At 40.3% G+C, this 20,935-nt stretch overlaps 1 protein-coding gene across 3 annotated transcripts in view; it reads right to left on the bottom strand.

The window, feature by feature from the left end:
* Positions 1-20,935, bottom strand: part of CCDC30 (coiled-coil domain containing 30) — a 50,602-nt gene that overhangs the window by 15,190 nt on the left and 14,477 nt on the right. For 2 of the 3 annotated variants that reach the window (XM_087820365.1, XM_087820367.1), the window contains exons 7-9: positions 13,848-14,027; positions 11,609-11,818; positions 8,658-8,812 (exon numbers count right to left, since the gene is read on the bottom strand). In XM_087820365.1, coding sequence (XP_087676491.1) covers positions 8,658-8,812; positions 11,609-11,818; positions 13,848-14,027 — 545 coding nt within the window. The remainder of the gene's footprint in view (positions 1-8,657; positions 8,813-11,608; positions 11,819-13,847; positions 14,028-20,935) is intronic. The other variant, XM_087820366.1, reaches the window with a different exon arrangement.

The raw sequence follows: 20,935 nt of genomic DNA, 5'->3' as shown, positions 1-20,935 counted from the left end.
ACAAACACCATTGATACTAACAGACATGTTAACACTGCTATAGCTGAATCATGAATGAGCCTGTTTGATGAGTGTTAAAAAAGAAATACCAGGTCCAAAATGGAGTCACCTGTGCTAAGCGTCACGTCAGCAAATCAAGACTTAAGTGTAGTTTCAGCCTCTCCCTTTAACTAGTCAACCAGGAACTACCTGGTGAGCACTAGAGAGGTAACCTGCTTGACAGACTCCCTGCTTGAAACACTCCACTCTTCGCTAGAAACTTCCTTTCCCCACAAACCCCTTCTGCCTATAAAAGCCTTGCATTTGGTACAGCTCCCTGGGGCTGCTTTCTCTTTGCGGGATGGGATGCCGCCCAACTCACGAAGTGCTGAAGAAAGCCCAGTAGGTCCTGCAACTTACTCAGGTGAATTTTTTTTTTAACATGAGGATGTTCACGCTATTCCAATACATACATAATTCCTTCCGAGGGAGTCTTGTCAGAACCCAGTTTGTAGAAAGAGCTTCTGAGGAGTTTGGACAAGGTTCTTCGTAATTAGGAGATTTATGTAGATGAAGATGATTATGATAATAGTAAAATAGCCCCGGGGGAAAATGCTCATCCGCATTCTAGGCCACTAAATACTGACACTGAACAAATAAGTTTGCTTTCTCTAAGCTTAGTTTTTTCAGAAATCTGGGAAAGATTTTTCAGATAGTTGGGAAAGATTTATATTTGAGACACAGGGCTCAGATCTCTCAGCCTCTAGTTCTCATGTTTCTGGAGGTAAGTGCAGGCTTTCCAAGGACTGGTGTAGTTTACCTTCTACCATTCACAGCCCCCCTGCACCAAGACATCCCCTATTTCATCTAATTCATTATATACTCGAGCAGTTCCTTGCTATTACTGTCTATTTCTTTTTTGGTTCCGTTCTGAATTTCTGATCAAGGGACCAGACTAAGAGACAAGACTTGGAGCTGAAAGGGAAGTTTTAATCTGCCAGAACTAAATACCTTAAGTGATCTGCAGTAAAATTTAGGAGTTAGAAACTGGGGTTGAAAAGTAGGAAGTCAAAATTTAAAAGGCAACTCATGAGTATGCTAGAAATTGATTTTATATTATATGTAGAGCTTGAACAATGAAAGATACAAACCAGTTCTGTCAGTGAATAAAATCAAGAATTCAGTAGGTTGACAGGACTCCCTGTCTCCCTAATAGCCCAGACTCTCTTTCAATCCATCCTACACACAGCAAGCAGAGTGCTCTTTCTAAATCACAGTCTAATCACATTACTCCCTCTGCTTAAAATCCTCAGTTGTTCCCAATTACTTTTAAGACAAAGTTCAAACTCTTAAATATTAGCTAGCCTTATTTTAGCTTACCTTTCTAGCCTCATTTTCTTGCCACTCCCTGTATCCAAAAACATTTTGTTGCAGGCAGAATGAGTTTTTCTCACGTCCTGAAACAAGTCATCTGCCACCGTGTTCCCCTCTGCAACTCCAGCCTTGCCCTTGTCTCCCTCTTCCAGGCCTTCCTGCGCCTCATGTTCTCCACTTAGCTCTCCCATAGCAGCTGCTTCACTTGCAGCCTAAACAGCGCTCTCTGAGGAAGGCTTTCTTGGGCTCTCTAGGCCAGATGAGATGTTCTGGCTACGAACTATCACAGCATTCTCAACGTCCCTTAGTATAACACATATTTCATTGCAGTTGCAAAGTCTTATGTAGAGGATATTCTTTATAGTGAAGCCGAGGGTCCTGATTGAATGTATAATTTCTATTCAGTTTCTTCACAGCCTGCCCTGTAAGCCTTAGCCCTTTCCCTTACTAGTCACTAACCCCCTGAGGAAGCCAGAAACAATGGTCAGCCCTTCACTGAGGGTCACGAGGTATCAGTTTCTGTTAAGCTAAAGATAATATCTTGATCTAAGTTATGTTCAGCTCCTGAGCCCTAAGGTGGAATGACCTCCTGGCTACCAATCAATGAAACCAGTTCGGTCCAGAAAAAATTATTACCCTTACTTCACCTCTGACCGATCAACTCCCAACACGACACCGAGCCCCTACCCACAGTGCCTTGTAATCTGGCCCTATGCAATCTGTAACCTACATACCACCGGGGAGTTTGGGCTTCTGAGCATTAGCTTCCCATTCTCTGGAGTGGCACCATTCATAATAAAATGGCCAATAGTTCTCCACTGCAATTCTCCGTGTTTAATGTTTGGATCTGCTAGCACCAGACAGACGAACTGTTTGTTTGATAACAGTAGTAATATTTATAAAAGCAAAAATGTCTAAAAAACATTTTACATAAATAATGATAGATCTATGTAACAGGATGTTATAGACTGTTTAAAATAATACTATTAAATTATAAATCAATAACAGACAGCTGGAAAATCCCAAAATACTTACAGATTAAACAAACATAGTTCTAAAAAAATGCATTTGTCAAAAATGAAGTTTCATGAAGTTAAAAAATATTTTGAACTACATGTACTTTACATGAAAATGAAAATATAACTTATAAAATTTGTAGTAAAACAGTGCTTAAGGGGAAATTTATAGCATTAAATGCAAATATTATAAAAGAAGAACTAGAGAAAGAGACCAATATAAGCCTAAAATAAAGCAGAATAAAAGAAACAATAAAAATTAGAGCAGAAAACCATGAAATTGAAAACAGGAAAACAATAGAGAAACCATAAAACTAAAGCTGGTTCTTTGAAAAGAACAATAATATTGATATTCCTCTAACCAGGCTAACCAGGAAACAGAAGACACAAATTACTAATATCAGAAGTGAAAAAGTGATCATCACTACTGTCACGGAGGAAAAACTTCCTCTGCCTTCAACACTTAGACAGACTTGAGCAGACTGGAAACGACAGGCCAGGTACAGAAGGTCACCAGGATGGAAAGCCCCGGGTGCCTAGCAACAGGTAAAACTCAGAAAACAAGGACCTCGCCCCCAGGGTGACCTTTCCTCCCCTAGCATATTGATGGTCATGTGGTTTAGATCCCTTGGCCTTTCACATGGCTGGTCACGGGGTCTGGACACTCCCTTACCTCTCCTCCCCTGCACGGCCATAGTCATGCAGTAGACCCCCTTGGAGAAGGAACAAGGGTTGGAAAAGAGGCCTCCTGCAGCTCCCAGGCGGGCCCTTGCACAACCACTCCCTTAAGCATTAACCCCTAAGGATAACATCTAGGCCTCAGTTGTGTTTCAGCTCCAGGCCCAGAAAAACAACAAAACCTCACAAGTGACACCATGGTTGACATGAGGACCAGCTGCATTGACTGATGACCCCCTGGCTCCTACCAATCCGTAGAGACCACAACCCTGAAAGGACACACCTGGAAAGCTGATGATATTGGGATCCTCCCCTGAGACCTCCATATAAATACCGTCAAGACAGGACTCAGCGCTGCTCTCCCTCCCTGGAGGCCTGCCCTCGCCTTAACCCCCCAGAGGTGTTATCTTTCTCTCTCCTAAGCTCCAAGGGCCCTTCTTTAGCCTCTGTAACTTGTTTCCTGAGCCCATTTCTTCTACAGCTCACTTCCTCTATCTCTGTAACTTTCTAATAAACTTTCTCTTATAGTTTCAGTCTTGGCTCAGAATTCTTTCTTAGCCAAAACCAAGTACTGAGGTTGCTTAACTAAGGTCCGGTCTGACTCCACTGGTCTAACATCTGGTGCCATTTCTCCACCAACACTTTTAGGTTCTTCTGGCTGGTCTAATAATTAAATTGACATGAGACATATTAGCAGGAGAAAACAAATTAAAGTTTAAAAACACAGATACTTCCTGTATACATGGAAGAGATGCAGGAACACTGAATAACTGGCCAAGATGACAAAAGCCTTCACCTTTATCTTCAGCTAAAGACAAAAAAGATGGTGGGTATGGGGAGTCAGTTATGGGAAGTTACCACGAAAAGCACAGTAAACAAGCATAGTACTATTATGCAGATTTAAGTCCAAATCTTCTCCACTGACAACAATTTCTAGAGACAGCCTCCTCTTCCAGGTACTGAGGGAAATACCCTTACAAATGTAAAAGTCCTTTCACAAAGAGTAATTTCTACTGGTTTTCAGATGTCCTCCCTTGTCTTCTGTTTCTTAAAATTAACCAGCCTAAATAAAATAATCAATATCCCAAAGAGGCACATTTTGAGGTGGCAAACTCTGCTCCCCTCCACTACTGATCCTCTGGACAGTAAGAGACAATAAGAGAATATTATGAACAGCTCTATGCCCGCAAATTTAATAACTTAGATGAAATGGAATGATACCTTGAAAGACACAATCTACTCAAACTTACACAAGGAGAAACAGATAATCTGAATAGGACTATATCTATTGAAGAAACTGAAGCAATATTTAATAATCTTCCAAAAAATAAAGCACTGGGCCCACATGGTTTTGTTGCAGGAGGCAGGAACGGCACTGGGTGTTAGTCCAGCGGGGTCAGATTGGACTTGGGATCAGCAAGCTTGACACTTGGGATCTGGCTAGGAAAGAATTCAGAACCAAGACCTAAACTATAAGAGAATATTTATTTCGTTAATCACAGAGGTAGAAAAATAATTCCTAGAATGGGTTTAGGAAACAAGTTATAGAGGCAATGGAGGGGCCCTTGGAGCTTGTGAGTAAGGAAGCTAATGCTAATGGCTTGGGGGTGGTGAGGATGGGGGGGGAGGGGAAGGGGCAGGGAAAGTCGAGGGTTTGCTCCCAGGGGGAAGAGGCACTGGGTCCTCTGCCCTAAGGGTTTTACGGGAGATTTTAGGGGTGGTCCCAGGGGAAGATCTTAAAATATTCAGCAGTTTTCCAGGTGTGTCCTTTCAGGGTTGTGGTCTGTGGTCTCTACTGATTGACTGGCACCTGGGCAGGAGCCATCATTCAATGCAGCTGCTCCTGAGTTCAGCTATGGCTGTTTTGTTTTGATTTTTGTGGTTTCTTTTTTAAAAAAATATATCTTTATTGATTTCAGAGGAAGGGAGAGGGAGAGAGAGAGAGAGAGAGAGAGAAACGTCAATGATGAGAGAGTCCTCATTGATTGGCTGCTTCCTGCACGCCCCCGACTGGGGATTGAGCCCACAACCCGGGCATGTGCCCTGACTGGGAATCAAACAGTGATCTCCTGGATCCTAGGATCGTAGGTCGATGCTCAACCGCCAAGCCATGCCTGGCCAGGCAGCTGTGGCTGGTTTTGTTGCTTTTCTCGGCCTAGAGCTGAACTACAACCGAGGCCTAGATGTTATCTCCAGGAAGGAAAGGTCAGGGGGTCCACACCACACCACCAGTGATATGCTAGGGGAGGAAAGGCCCCCCTGGGGGTGAGGTCCCACCCTACAATAGTCCTTTGCTAGCATCCAGGGCTTTCCATCCTGGTGACATTCTGTACCTGGCCCATCGTCCTTGCTCTGCTCATGTCTTCTAACAGCCTACCACATCTTCACTGGTGAATTCTACCAAACATTTAAGGAGGAAATGATACCAATTATCTATAATCTTTTCCAGAAAAATTGAAGAGGGAATATTTTCTTACTGATTCTAATTGATAGCATTACACTAATCCCAAACCCAGATAAGCATATTACAAAAAGGAAAACTGCAGACCATTATCTCCCATGAACATGTCCAGTCCAAACTCAACGTGGCCAGTTAGGCTCATCATGAGCAGGCCTAGCTTACCTTTCTAGCTTCATTTTCTTGCCACTCCCCTTATCCCCAAACATTTTGTTCCAGCTAAAATGAACATTTTTCACGTCACTGAAGATGATGGTAATGATGACAACAGTAACAATAACATCAAATATTGCAATAACAACAACAATAATAACACCTTTTTAGTAGAGTCTTCATAATGTGTCAACTTGGCTAGGAATTCTGTCCATGCATGTTTCTGGTTAGAGTGGGCAACAGAGATATATTTGTACAAGATTTGGAGGACAGAACTGAAGAATTTTGTTCTTTACTCTTGGGAAGTTGGAATGTGGGCTTTTGTAGCTGGGTACTTCTGTCCGTGACTTTCCTTCCAAAGGGCCAAGGCAGCTCCACCTAGGCTCACGCCTGTTACCATGACCTTGCCTCTTCTATCTTACTCCCTTCCTCTGTTTCACTGTCCCCAGTTTTAATAAACATACTCTCAAAATCATCTGGACGTGTGTTGTGAAATCTTTCCTGCACAAAGTCAAGAACCGAGGGCCAACATCAGGACTAACACTTCTACTTCTCTGACTGAACCCTGACTGATACAAGCGCTTACTATGTGCCAGACACTGATACAAGCCAACTGCTTATAACTCATTTAATCTACACAATGATCCTATGAGGTAGGTATGGATAGGCACTGAGAGGATAAGAAACTTACCCAAGATTATGCAGCTACTAAGTGGCTAATAAGGTGACCTTGTTGTATTGTTAGGCAGTAAATGCAAATTCCAAAGCAATATATTTTAAATGATTCAAATTTTGTTAACAAGGACAATAAAAATATATGTGTATGCATAGAAAAAAAATCTGAGAAATATGTAGCTGAAGGCTAAAATTTGGAAGAACTTAGGCTTTTTATTTTATATGGCTCTTTAATATCTGAAAATTCATAATGAACAGTTATAATTTTACTAGCCAGAATTTATCTCAAGGAAATAAAAAGATATGCACAAAAATTTGGCTACAAGGATATATATATTGTCATTGTTTACTATAGCAAGAAACTGGGGGGGGGGGGGGGGTGGAGTAAATATCCAACAATAAAGAACTGATTAAATAAAGTATGCTCTATTAAAATAATAATATTCTAGAAGATTTAATGACAGGTAAACAGATCATAATATTTTAAGTAAAAAAAAAGTAGGTTACAAACTAAATATCTAAATTGGGGTTGTTTTCATCCAGGTTACAAAACAATGTCTACCTAATAGTCCCCTTTTTGTGGAAAATAACTTTCCTACATATTTCATTTTTCTATACTTACTTTACTATTTCTATGTGTATCTTCTCAGCCAGTCTTAACAAAAAATGTATATAACTGGTATTACTATTCCCACTTTAGAGATAAGAAACTAAGTTTCAGGAAAGTTAAATAGTCCTTTTTCTGGTTCAATCCTTTGATTACATCTTTTGGTTCTTTTAAAACTTCACACAGGTGGCTTACAATACACTCTTCTTAATCTCAACTGCTGAAGTTCTTGGAGGTTATAAATCTCATGTTCGTTGTTTCTGCTGACTTTCATTCATGGTAGCCAGTTTCCTTGTGTTAGTTGGTGATTTTTTATTGTCAGCACATATTCGATTAAACTTAATATATGGGAATCCTTAATATCTAAATTGAGGTTGCTTTCCTCCAAAGATAATTTGGGGGCTGCCTACTGGGAAATACTTTAGCTCCTTCAGGATTCTCAGCTAAATACTAGAGTCTGTAAGTAGTTCAGCTATCCTACCTTGTGGCAGACTTCCTCGGCTTCTTCTCTGGAACACGGGGTTGATACTGTTATTTGCCTCTTGACTTAGGAGTTTGTTTGTCATTCATCATTTTTATTTTACCTCATTGCAGGTTTGCCTTTTGGGGTTTCCCTTGCTTTGTGAGCAATGCTTTAAAAGGTATACTTATTGTAGTTTACTCAGGGTCTAGTTGTATTATAACAGGGGGATAGCCTGCCATCCTACTACAAGGGATAGTGTGACAATTCTTTTTCTACTACACTTTACTCAGTGAATTCACTATTCATTTGCACGTTCATTCACTTTCTCAAACATTCTCTCATTCACTAAATATTTACCGAGTACCTACTGAGTGTCAAGCCCTGTGCTAAAGCTTTTAACTGGAGCTGAAAGCAACTTTCTGAGCTTCACAGTATATGTGGATGTCTGTATATCTTTTCAGTGGCTAAAACCACATTTTTCTTAAAATATATGACAGTCACTCTGAGTGCCAAAGAAGTAAGAAGCATCAGTTACTGGAGTTTAGGGCATCCAAGAAGATAGTTTAAGTAAGATCCTAATAACAATCCTAGTAATTTTAGAGAAAAATATGACAGCTCTTATCTGGTAGCAGCTTGTTGATGATTAAGATGCCCGTAAAGTACTTGGAGCTTCTTCAAAGGAAATCCGCTGATAAATACAAAACGCCAACTTCATTCTAGTCTGCATCTTGTGACAATAATGTTAGAGTTAGAGAAGCAAATCCCAGAGTGCCCTATTCTCTAGGCAATTCAGTCATTCAAGAAAATTTACTGGTGCATCAAGTGTGTCTCAGAACAAGAAATAACCCCTGCCTTAAGAATCCCACACTCGCCCTGGCTGATGTGGCTTGGTTGGTTGGGCGTCGTCCTGTACACTGAAAAACGGTTGCAGGTTTGATTCTCGGTTGGGGCATGAGCCCGGGTTATGGGCTTGATCCCTAGTGGGGGATGCGCAGGAAGCAGCTAATCGGTGTTTCGCTCTCACACATCAATGTTTCTCTCTCTCTTCCTCTAAAAATCAATAAAATTCTTAAAAAAAAAAAGAATCCCACATTCTAGTGTGAAAGGCAAATTATCATACAGTGTGGTAACTGCGAAACAGAAGTGTGTGAGTTTACTTGAGCGGGGCCCAGAGGAAACACACTGGTAAACAGCCACTGCTGGTAAAGTCAACCAGGGTCAGGCATGAGAAGCTGGCATCTTTGCTCCTCTTACCTCTTCTGTTGTTCTTCCTGATACTGTTGCTTTATTTTAGCTTCATTTTCTATGGCTTCTTTTATCCTTTCCTCTAGTTGCTTCTTTCCCAAAATACAAGCATCTGTGAGACAGACTTTATGAGCGTGTTCTAATTTCTGCTGCAGATCCAAAATCTTGAATGAAAAAAGTTGACAAACAAAACTTGAAAGAAAAGTGTGGCCTGTTTTCCAATGAGGGAAATACGATATGGATGGCAAACACAGTCGCACAAATCTGACCCACGTAAAGGGCATGGTTAGGTCTATTTTAACTTGAAAACAAACTGTTTAGTTTTCACAATATGTAATACATTCCCAAAGCTGTGTATAAACAAAGCTATATGGTGAAAAGTCTCCTTCCCAGCCCTAACCTGCTCTCCTCCACCAAACAGGTGATCTCTGCTATTAGTTCCTTGTATACCCTTCCAGAGGTTTATTTGTCAATATATAAACAAATATTATTAATAGTTCTATCACACATACTTTTTACACAGATGATGGCATATTATAATTATGTACTTTGCTTTTAAAATAAAAATATACTCAGTGATTTTTCCATATTGTAAGTACATATACAATTGTATTCTCTTTTATGGCCACATCCTATTCCACTGTAGAATATACCATAACTCATTTAACTAGCCTCCTACTGATAAACATTTAGGTTAATTCCAATCTTTTGCTATTATAAATAGTGTCTCTAGAATAATTTATGAGGTGTGGATTTATCAGGGCAAAGGTTATTATTATGTGTTTGTTTTGACAGGTAAGACCAAACTGCCTCCATAGGTGTTAGACCAATTTGCACTTGGAACAGCAGCGTGTGGGGGTCCGGTGTCTCCACAGTGTGGCTACATTCATGTATGATATCTCAAAATAAAGTCAAAGTCTCTTACAAACCAAGTACCAGTTAGCATATCACCTCGCACCAGTGCAGGTTCTTTAATACCCTGGTAACACTAAAAATAAGATATATGAATGTGAAAGAGAGATACATAATTTTATTTTAGAATTTATACGTTAGATTAAAAGTGTCATTAAAAATGTTTTTGCTAGATAAATATCCTTTTAAACTTGTTTTACTTATTTTTTATAAGCCTTCCTGTCACCTAAATTTGTGATTGGTACTTAGTAAGTGTTCAATAAATGTTTGTTATATGACTAGATTTCAGAATAGCTGTTTTACCTCCAGAAATTTCTGTTCTACCTCCAGAAATTCATTGTATTTCTGACCCAACAACGAATCCCTTACAATGGTTTGCCACCGTACTCCCCACAAACATTCAGTGGATGCCAGTGGATGGCAGACCTTTTCTAAGAGAAGGTCTTTCTGCATCAGCCCTAAGCTTTGGCACTTAGGACCTTGCAAAACCCACACACACACTGTAGGAGAGATAAAGATGCAGAACGACTCAGGGCAATGGCTGAGGCTAGGTCTAGTTCCTATGAGCTGCCCCTTTTGATTCTGTGCTTAGGGAAAATGCTCACTTAAAGATACTCAGTCCTAATTCCACAAAAGAAGGTCTCAATCCATTGGCTTCTCTGTCAAGGACAGATGCCAAACTTTTGAACCCACCATCCAATTTAAGAAAGAGGACATTTCCAAAACTTTTGAAGTCCACTCTGAGACCCTCATCAATTACACCCCTTCCTGCTCCACCTGAGAAAACAAGAATCTTCAATTTTTTGTTAATCATTCTACAGCAGGTACCTGTAATTCATTCATTTCCACTGTTGCATGCTGTTGTGTAAATATACACTTTATTCATTGGATCTCATATCAGTGGGTGCTTGGGTTGTTTCCAATTTTCTGTTTTTTAAAACAATGTTACCATGAAATGACTGGATTTCTGCCTCCTGATACTTATGTGCAGTATGAAAGTTTCTCTAGTATTTATGCCTAGTAGTAGAAGTGCTGGGTTGTATAGTATATACATCTTTAACTTAACTAGAAACCAATGCCAAACTGCTTTCCAAAGTGTTTACTTGGATTTACTCTTCCAGCTGCAGTCAGTATGATTTCCTGCTGCACAAAACCCTCACCTATATTTGGTACTGTCTAAATTTTAAAATTTTACCAATCTTTATCAATTACTTTCTTATGGAACAATAACATACATGCAGTAAAGTATACATATCTTAAGCATTCTCAGTAAAATTTTACTTATAAAACCACCTCCCAGACCAAGATACAGAATACTTCTAGCACCACAGAAGACTCCCGCATGTCCCCTCCCAGTTTAAAAGCCCTTATAGAGACAACCATTATCCTATCACCACAGTTTAGTTTCCTCTGTTCTTGAACCTCATATAAATGAAATTAAACAGCATGAACTCTTTTGTGTTGACTTCTTTAGCTCAACATTAGACTTTTGAGCTTAATTCAGATTGCTGTCATCTACTTCTTGATGTTAGTTTTATATTTATATAGTTAGATAAAATGACTTTTTTAAATATAAAATTTGACTCAGACAAACCTACAGATCCAAATGGGCAACTGTTTCATCCTACTGCCACCCAGTGTCAGGACATCTAAAATGCAAGGGCAACATTTCAAAACGGCTCATCTCACAACAAATTCTTCTAAAATTACAAAATAAAAATCATGTAAATGCCAATCCAAATGAGAGGAGAGGCAAATAAGCCTTTTAAAATTTGAATGTATAAAACAAAAGTCATTTGGTCTCAGTTCTTTAAGTTATTGCTTTAATGAAACACCTTTATATAGTTCATGCAGTTTGAAAAAATACACAAGATTTACTGGAATTGTAGGAGCAGGTGAAGCCGATGGCAGCAAAGCACAAGAGAGTAGAGAAAAGCCCTAGAATTTTATCAAGTTTGCACCATATCTGCATCTTAAAATCCTTAGGGAAACGGGATTTCAGTAGTGGGATCCAGCGTGTGTTACTTATTAAGCGTAAGGATAATTACCTTTTCCTCTGCATCAGCAACTTTGGATTTCTCCTGAGCCAGCTTTTCCTGTAGGGTGTTCTGTGATTTAATGCTCTGAGCCTGTGTAAGTACTTCCAGCTCCAGCTCCTTGATTTTCTGCTGACAGTGCTTCCACTCGGCTGGGGGTGAAGAGCATATCCTTGCGCGGTCTAATAACTTCTGCTGGGCCTGCTTGAGTTCGGTTTTGATCTAGAGGTGGGGAATAAATAACAGTGATGGAAGTAAGCATGGCATGAATGTGAATGTGAGCCAGAATGAGCAGCTTTCAAAGGAATGCAGTCCCCCAAGAGCTGACAAACACCAGTCATGTGGCTGATCTCTCTGGGGCGGCCCTGTGTTAGTAAGGTTTGCCAAGGTCGATCTCTCCAGATGGCAGCTGGACAAAGGGATTTTCCTGAGAGTTTCAATGCATGCATGGTCTAAATATTTTCTACCCTTTTTCTATCACTCCAAGCTGGCTTTCATTCCCACTACTCCATGAAGCTGCTTTTGCCAAGGGCACTATTGCCAAAGTGAATCCAACGGACAGTTGACCTCTTAGTGGCACTCACTCCCTCCCTCTCAGAAAGTTCTCCTCCTCTCTTGGAATCCGTGATACGAAACTCCCCCGATTTTCACTTCCCTCTCTTCTGTTCCTTCTTGATCTCTTTTGTAGACTGTTCTAATGCTACCCAACTTCTAAATGTGATTGGATTTAACTAGGCCTTGACAGTGGGTCATCGTCTCTCTTGGATCATTCTCATGATTTAAACCACCTTTATGCCAGGTAACTGCCGAAGTGAAACTCCTTTATCTGCCCATATCTCCAAAATTTTCTCTTAGTCTTCCTGATTATAGTAAATGATGCCACCATCTAGCCTTCTATTCAGGCCAGTAACCTGAGGGTTATCCGTGAGGCTTCCTTTTCCATCAGGAGCCAATTCAGAGCAAGCTGTCACTCTGCCTCCACAACAGATCTTGCATCAATCCATTCGTGCCTTTTATGTCACCACCCTAGTCTAGATCATCTTCTCTAGACCTGGCCACAGCAATAGCCTTGACCCTGGCCCTGCCATTTCCATTTTTACTCCCTTCTCATCTGTTCTCTGCACAGCAGCCAAAGTGTTCTTTTTAAAACATAAATTGAACTACTTGACTCCCTTCCTTAAATATTTCAGCGGCTTCCTATCACTCCGGGAACAAATCCCAGCAGCTTGCCTGGCCTTATAAGATCCAGCCCTTGCAGACCTTTTTAAAATCATCTTGTCATGCCCCCTGCTTCCACTGATCTCCTGTCACACTGGTTATCTATCATCTATCTGTCTATCTATCTATCTATCTATCTATCTATCTATCTATCTATCTATCTATCTATCATTTTTATTGATTTCAGAAAGAGGAAAGGAGAGGGAGAGAGAGATAGAAACATCAGTGAGAGTCATTGATCAGCTGCCTCCTGCACGCCCCCAACTGGGGATCGAGCCCACAACCCGGGCATGTGCCCTGACCGGGAATGGAACCGTGACCTCCTGGTTCGTAGGTAGATGCTCAACCACTGAGCCGTGCCGGCCGGCCGCGCTGGTTTTATTTAGAGTTTCCAACACAACAGACGCCACTGTTTCCTCCACTAGGAATGCTTTCCCTTTTCCCTCCTTATGGTATGGTTTGGCTTCTGTCTCTTCTTCAGGTCTTAGCTTAAACATCACTTATAACAGAAAACCTTCATGATCATTTAATCTGAAGAGGTCTCCTTACTTACTTTTTACTTATTATAGCACATTTATTTCCTTCATAGAACTTACCACCATTTATAATTAAACATGTATTTGTCCAGTTGTTTACTTCCTTCCTCCTCACTCTAAATTCCCATCAGGGACCACGCGTTTTACTCCTCAGTATCCGAGGCCTACCCAAGTGCCTAAAGTAGATGATTAATCAATATTTACTGAATAAACACATGGATGGGTGACATCCTAAGGAATATCAGAACCTGGCAAATGGACGGACATACGAGGCAGGGCTCACAGACAAAGCTGCTGAGACAAAGCTTACTTTACCTTATGTGAAAACAGAACTTCCTGGCTCAAAGCTTTTCTTTCTTTCTTTTTTTTAAAGTTAACCAGAGAGCTCACCTCGTCCACCCGCCTATGGACACTATATATGGGGAATTATAAAGGCGAGTGAGAAATGTCGCCCCGCCCCCGGGCCCCGGACCGCCCGGGCCGTGCCCCCGAGTTACCGCGACGCTTTCTTCCTGAAGGAAGGCGTTGTGCTGCTTCAGGTCCAAGCTCCTGGCCCGCTCGTACCGCAGCTCCTTCTCGGCCGAGCTGCACAGAACCTGCAGGCGCTGCAGGTTCTGGCGAAGCTGTTGTACTTCCTCTTGCTGCTGGTGCTTCGGCTTTTCTCTAGATGATGGACTCTAAGGCAAACATTTGCAAAGAGAAACGTGGACCGTTAGAAAGGCTCCTGCTAAGACATGGGCTCCGGCTGCCAGAACCGATTGTCACAACGTGATTATTCACATGTCAGGTGGCACATGGTCATACAGCTCCCGTTACATTAGAGTAAAAATATCAAAGAAACGATGTGAACAAAGGCAGTTACGCATAGACAATTAACTTTCTTATTTTTCATATCAGTGAAGGGGAACAGAAGCACGGACAATTTTAGAGTAAAAATTAGGCCCCTTCAGTAGAGTCAGACGACTGTGACCAAAGGAGAAGTCGTTAGGGTTTTCTCATCGTAGGTGGGCACACACAGGTGTGCCGGGTAGACAAGAATTCAACCTTATCCAGTTCAGCAGATAAGATACACTCGGGGTTTCCAGGGCCCCAGTCCGGCATGCCTTCTGTCTGTGGCTTTTGAAAAGCCCATGCCATTACTCTCTTTCTAGCTTGCTTACAACAGAATTACGACACAGAATTTCCCAAGGCCTGTTAGCCCTTAAACTCCTATCGGGGTTCGCCCAGAAAGGCGATCTAAATCCAATTTGCTTGCCTTAGAGCTACAAGTGTCTAAGATCCCTAGAGAAAATTCTTTAATGGAATTACAAGGCAATTACTAAGAAGCATAGTTTTGGAATTAGAGACATTTGGGTTTGAATCCTGAATCTACCACTTACTAACTGGGTGATTTTGGAAAACTACATAGTCTTTCTAACATTTCATTTTTCTCATCTTAAAATGGGGATAAAATGACAACTACTGGATGGAATAAAGGGTTAGCCAGCGCCTGCAAGGACTGAGCATGACGCTGGCATGGGATAAGCACGCAGCCACACTCCCCATTACTGCTGAGGCTGCTGACCTTCCTTCACCCTAACTGCCTTCTTTCACCTGGAAACAAGAGTTTCCTGAGGCCTGCAGAGCTTGATCACCACGCTCGCCTTTTACGTAACTATCACACAGCAGATTTTAACGATTAGTTAATAATCAGTAGCCTATTTAGCTAATTAACATACTAAAACAGAGACATGCAAAAGAAGGAGCAATTTATACCAATGGAACGAACACGTTTTTAGCCTATTTTGTGTAACCACTAGGCTGTACACCTGAAACTAATACAAAATAACGCTGAATGTAAACTGTAATTGAAAAAAATTCTTTTAAAGGTCAAGTTCTGGTCAAATTATTTTAACCTCTGTAAAGCCTCAGTTTCCTAATCTATAAAGTAGAAACAATAATATTCCTGCCTCACTGTGCTGCTTAATACATACTGGGTATTCAGTATAGTGCTTAGAACATAGTAAATACTCAATAATGTCATTCAAAAATACTCAATAATGTTATTAAAACCCCATGAAGCTGGGCTTTAAATGTGTAAAATTGAGATTTCATGGTGGTTCAAGCTTGTTTCAAGAATATTGGGAAAGTAACATCTAGAATTCAGCTGTCACAACCTCACCTGGAACAGTGTCAAACAGCAGAAATTAAGCCCTAAAGGCCATCAGCAGCCACAAATACATATGAATGAAAGAGCTCACACACTAGAGAGGCTCTCACAGTTCTTTTTCTATGTATTTACCCACATAAGCATTCTTTAGAGTGTGGTATCTGATGTCAGCCTACAGTTGCTTAAATCTGCACATTATGAAATGAAGGAGACACAACACACACAGAGAGCAGCTAGATACTAGACACTCTAATCTGACAACAGGGTGCAGACCACAAAACTGCACAAACACCAAGAACTAAAAAGAACAATCCATACTCATCAGTAGGTCAAAGAACCCTCTACACAGAAAGGGGCTCTGAAATCATCACTGCTCAGCTCACTGCAGGAAAAAAAATCTGTCTAAAATGTATTTTCATCCTGGCCTGCTTAAAGAAGTAAATGAAATGGTGTGTGTTACAGTGCTTTGGGAAATGTAAAGTTCAAAATACAAATATGTTATTTCTTTTCCATGAGGTCCACAGCTATCTTGTTTACTGGATCTCAAAATAGTTGTCAGAAAGGTATGTGTAGGGGAATCTTAATTTGTACAGAATTAACCTGTAAAATTGAGGTATAAGAACTGAAGTGTGACTGCTGGTCACTCCTTTCATTTTTCCTGGAGGCAGATCTCTGGTAAATAGCAAAAGCCATGTTTAAAACAGTTCTGCATCTGTGGTCTTTTCTCTCCAAAACAAAGTATTTTGTACATCTGAGCTAAGTACCAAGAGTAGAAAATGTGGCACAAATCCTGTCATTCCCTATCCTACCTGCTAGGGTGGACAGCGACAAGTAATCAGCATTTTTTCCCCGGTGAGCCTCAATGGAACCTAAGAACCCTTTATAACAAAGTACATCAACTGATGGGCTTAGTTCAGATTTTGGCTGCTATCTTATTACCATTCAAGCTGTGGTTATGATATTGTTTAACAAATATACATTTAATGATAATATAAAAAAATATTTTTATCCACAGCTGATCAGAGGAAATGGCCCTGGTCAGAGCATGAGTTTACTGCACCTACCTCGGTATTACCCCCATATCTCTGAGACTGAAGGAGGCTCTGATTTATACGGCTCAGCTCTTCTTTAAGCCTCACAACTTCCTCAAGCTTCAAGGTAAAGTGCTGTTCTTCACTTTTCATATCTTGGTTCTGCTGCAAGTCCTCTTTCTGCCTCTCTCTTGGAAAAGTGCCCTCCTCTACTGCCTCCGCTGGACTTTCCTTCAGCTTACTTTCTCCTAGTTCAGAACTTGGTTAAATAGAACAATAAAAGACTATCAAAATGCTCATTCTACTGGCAGAATATGGAGGGGGGAAAAAATCTACCAGTCAAGAAAGTACTACAAGCAAGGTTTTCCACTTGGATTCTATAGCAGGTTGGTTATCTTTTTCTTTTTTTGAATACATATTTATTGGTTTCAGAGAGAGAAAGGGAGAGGGAGAGAAACATCAATGATGAGTCATTGCTCGGCTGCCTCCTGCACGCCCCTGATTGGGATGGAACCCACAGCCCGGGCATGTGTCCTGACTTGGAATCGAACTGCGATCTCCCGGATCCTAGGTCGACACTCAACCACTGAGCCAGGCCGGTTGGGCCTATCTTATTCTCATAATTAAACCTTAAAAACAAATGAGTCTTATTTTTTTACTCACTCGCAGCAGATGACACATCATAGACTTGTGTCTACACTCAAACAACCAGTTTGATATGGCATTTTTAATATGGCATTGGGCAGATAGAGCTCATAAAGATTAAAAAAAAAATCACTCAGTAAGCACTAGGCACTGTGGCAGGCACTAGGGCTACAATAGGACATAATCCCTGCCCTGAGGAGTGTACAATTTAATGAGAAATAATGATAAGTGAACAACTGATTAGATTAAATAATAGTAAGTAATGTAAGGCCTGATAGGTAAGTAGACACAAGCTAGGCAAATGTAAAGGATGAAGTGTGTGCATACAGTAAACCCTTGATTTTGTGGACCTTGATTTAATGGACCAATGGACAAAATTTCTGGTCCATTTGTCATATGTGAAAATTAACATCCTGATTTTTGTTGTTGTTTTATTTACTTTTATTTTATTTTTTTATTGTTCAAAATACTACAGATGTCCCTTCATCCCGTTAATTTTAAAAGGCTTTTAACTAAGATTTGCTTAAAATTAAACAGGTTATTTTTTGTTAGTAATTCACTGTTATTTTTAACAAATTTTAGTGAATAGGCCATATGTCAGAAAAAACACTGACGTAATTTCAGCAACATAAATAAGTACTACATATCTAGAACTATAGCCTACATATTTAAATCCAAGAGTCACTGCCTGTAAACAATGTGTGGCAAATGACTGGCACAGGATCACACCACATCTCAGTAGGTAACTGGTTTGTTGTACCGTGGTGTGGCTTTCTGCAGCAGTTTTAATGCATGTAGTCCAATGTTCCCACACGAACTAAGCCACACCCCAGCCATGTGCATGTTTACTCGCAGTGACTGACGAATGCCCGCATTTACTAGACCTATTCAGTATAAATTTAAATTTACTGTAATACATATAGAAAACTTTTCTGTGTACTTTTAATTACATAAACATGTCTACATTAGTGAAAACTGATTAATTTGTCAATTTTTTAACATACACATTCGGAAAACCTACTTTATTATATAATGGACTTTCGGCTTTCACAGACACCCCCTTTCCTGAATTAGTCCGTATATCAAGGCTTTACTGTGCACTATTCTAAGGGTCAAAACCAGACTTTCTTTTCTCCCCACAACAAACCTAAATGCTGTGACCTATCTCCTTGGCTCTTTGCTCTTGTGACCACTATCACACCTATTCCTCACCGTCTCTCCAATATGGTCTTCGCCCTTCTGCAACTAGGTAGGCTTCATGATTGTGAATCTTGGATTCAGAGCTCACTCTAAATTTAAAAACCAGTTTGTAAGAGACAATAAAATTCAGAGGCCCCAAACTGGCAAAACAATCTCCTCTTTTAGAACATTCATTAAGATATAAATTTGGCTGCACCTCCACAGTATTTTCCCAGTTCATTGATGATGTACCCTCTAGTATGGTATATAAGTAAAAACTGGCAGATATTGTTTCCTTTCAATGATCTAATTTTAGGCTTTTGCCCAGGCAAAGTTTGATTGCATCTATTAGTTTGTGTGCAAAAACAGAGTAGCGCATCTACCCAAGCCTCAAAGTTTCTGCGAAAGATACTTTTGGTGAAAAAGTAGATACAAGAGTTAGAGGACAAGACAGAAGAAGAAAGAATCTGGCTGGCGCGGCTCAGCAGTTGAGCATCGACCTAGGATCCAGGAGACCACGGTTCGATTCCTGGTCAGGGCACATGCCTGGGTTGCGGGCTCGACCCCCAGTCGGGAGTGGGCAGGAGGCAGCCGATCAGTGACAACTCATCATTGATGTTTCTCTCTCTCTCTCTCTTCCTCTCTCTGAAATCAATAAAGATTTATTTTCAAAAAGCCCAGGATATTAAAAAAAAGAGAGGAAGAAAAAGGTTCTCAAAACAATGATCAGAAACAATGTTAAATAAAACAGCAAAAAACAAACCTCTCTGCAGAGTACAGTCTTAATTATGTAAAAAAAACCCACATATATATTTATGTGTACAGAAAAAAAGACAAGAAAGAAAATTTAGGATGTTAACATCTCTCCATGGTGGGAATTATGGTTTATTATAATCTCCTTATAATTTTTCATGCTTTGCAAATTTTCTGTGAAAAGCATATATTTATTTTTAAAAGCAGGAAAAAGTTTTAAAATGTAACATTGCACCAGGAGATAAACTTTGGGGAATGCTTGCTTATAACTAATTTTTCCACTCATCACTTGAAATTGAATGCCAAATTATTATAATGATCAAGCCCAATAAAATATACCCCCAAATAATTAATGTGATATGGGATTTTCTCAATTTACCAGAGTTCCTTCCTTTCTTCCCTTGGGCTTTGAATCTCTACTTCCGAAATAGGTACTTTAGACATGAGATCTTTACAGATATTTTCACTAGTAATAAAATTAGCAGCTTCAGTATTTGCCCCTACAGTAAAATGATATAATTGTTCAAATTCTTCTGCAAGCTTCGAGACCTGTGAAGTTAATTAAAAAGACAAATATTCTATTTTGCATATTCTTATGTATAACTGTGAAAAAATATATTGACTGCATTAAATGATTAAACAGTTATTGCCTTAAGTAATAGAAATTGACATCCTAGTTGAAGTGTTCTTCCAATTTAATACTTTGCAGTTATTATATAATCTAACCCATTTTTACCACAGGCATAAGGATGTGTTTGGGTTTATGAACACAATGAATGGAATTCTAAAGATCAATTTAAGGTACTTTCAGAGATTCCTTTGTTTGGTCTCCTAGGCTTTTTTGCTTCTCTGAAGAGAAACTTCAGTGTGTGGTACAGACTATAACGTCCTCCAAAGCTTCGATGTAGGCCGCGTCCTACATATCTGCCCTCCCAGGCAACAAACCCTGTGTTCTGGGCTTTTCCCTTCCTAGGTCACATGCTATTTGATCCAGGTCCCAATCCCTCGGCAACTTGCTCCTTGCTTTCAGGTAGCAACTTCATATCGGGTAAATTAGGCCTCGGTTTAACCCTTCACTTTACATATGGTGTTAAAATATAACACAATATATCTTACCTGCTGTGTTCCAGCCTTCCCTCCTTCTTACCATTTTAACCAAGATCAAGACAGTGACTGAGGAAAGAAATTTCAGCCGGGACTTGGTGATAACCTAATAGGTGGGAACCTGGAAATGACACTACAGGCAGCCTCTCCGGCCGGCGCTGCGCCGACCCTGGTCTGACAGCCATTTCACACGTGGGGAACTAACTGGGGTCAGGACATTGAAATATTCCCCTAATTCTAAGTATGAGCCTAATTTCAATATAACTGGGAAAGCTGTTTTGGTTCTAAGTTTTAAAGTCCAAGATATTTAAGCAAACTTTTATTTGTTTATATGTTTTTCTCATTTTTTATTGTGGTAAAATACACCTAACATAAAATTCACCGTCTTAACGGTTTTCAGTGGCATCAGTATTCACACTGTTGTGCAGCCATCACCCCCCCGTCGCTCTTACTCTATCCTGTGAAACAAACGCCACGCCTATTAGACGGGAACTCCCCATTCTTCCTGCGCCCCAGCCGGGCAACCACCACCCTGCGTGCTGTCTTGATGATTTCGGCTGCTCTAAGTTCCTCACGTACAGGGACTCATACAGTATCTGTCTTTCTGTGATTGGTCTATTTCGCTTCCCATCATGTTATAGCATGCAGCAGAATTTCCGCTTTTTAAGGCTGAGTATTTCACTGCATGCATATACCACGATTTGCTGGTCCACTCACCCCCTGG

This window comes from Miniopterus natalensis, chromosome 9, assembly GCF_054644295.1.
Source record: "Miniopterus natalensis isolate mMinNat1 chromosome 9, mMinNat1.hap1, whole genome shotgun sequence".
Lineage (NCBI taxonomy): Eukaryota > Metazoa > Chordata > Mammalia > Chiroptera > Miniopteridae > Miniopterus > Miniopterus natalensis.
Note: the sequence above shows the minus strand (reverse complement) of the source record. Positions and strands in the feature narration are given on the sequence as shown.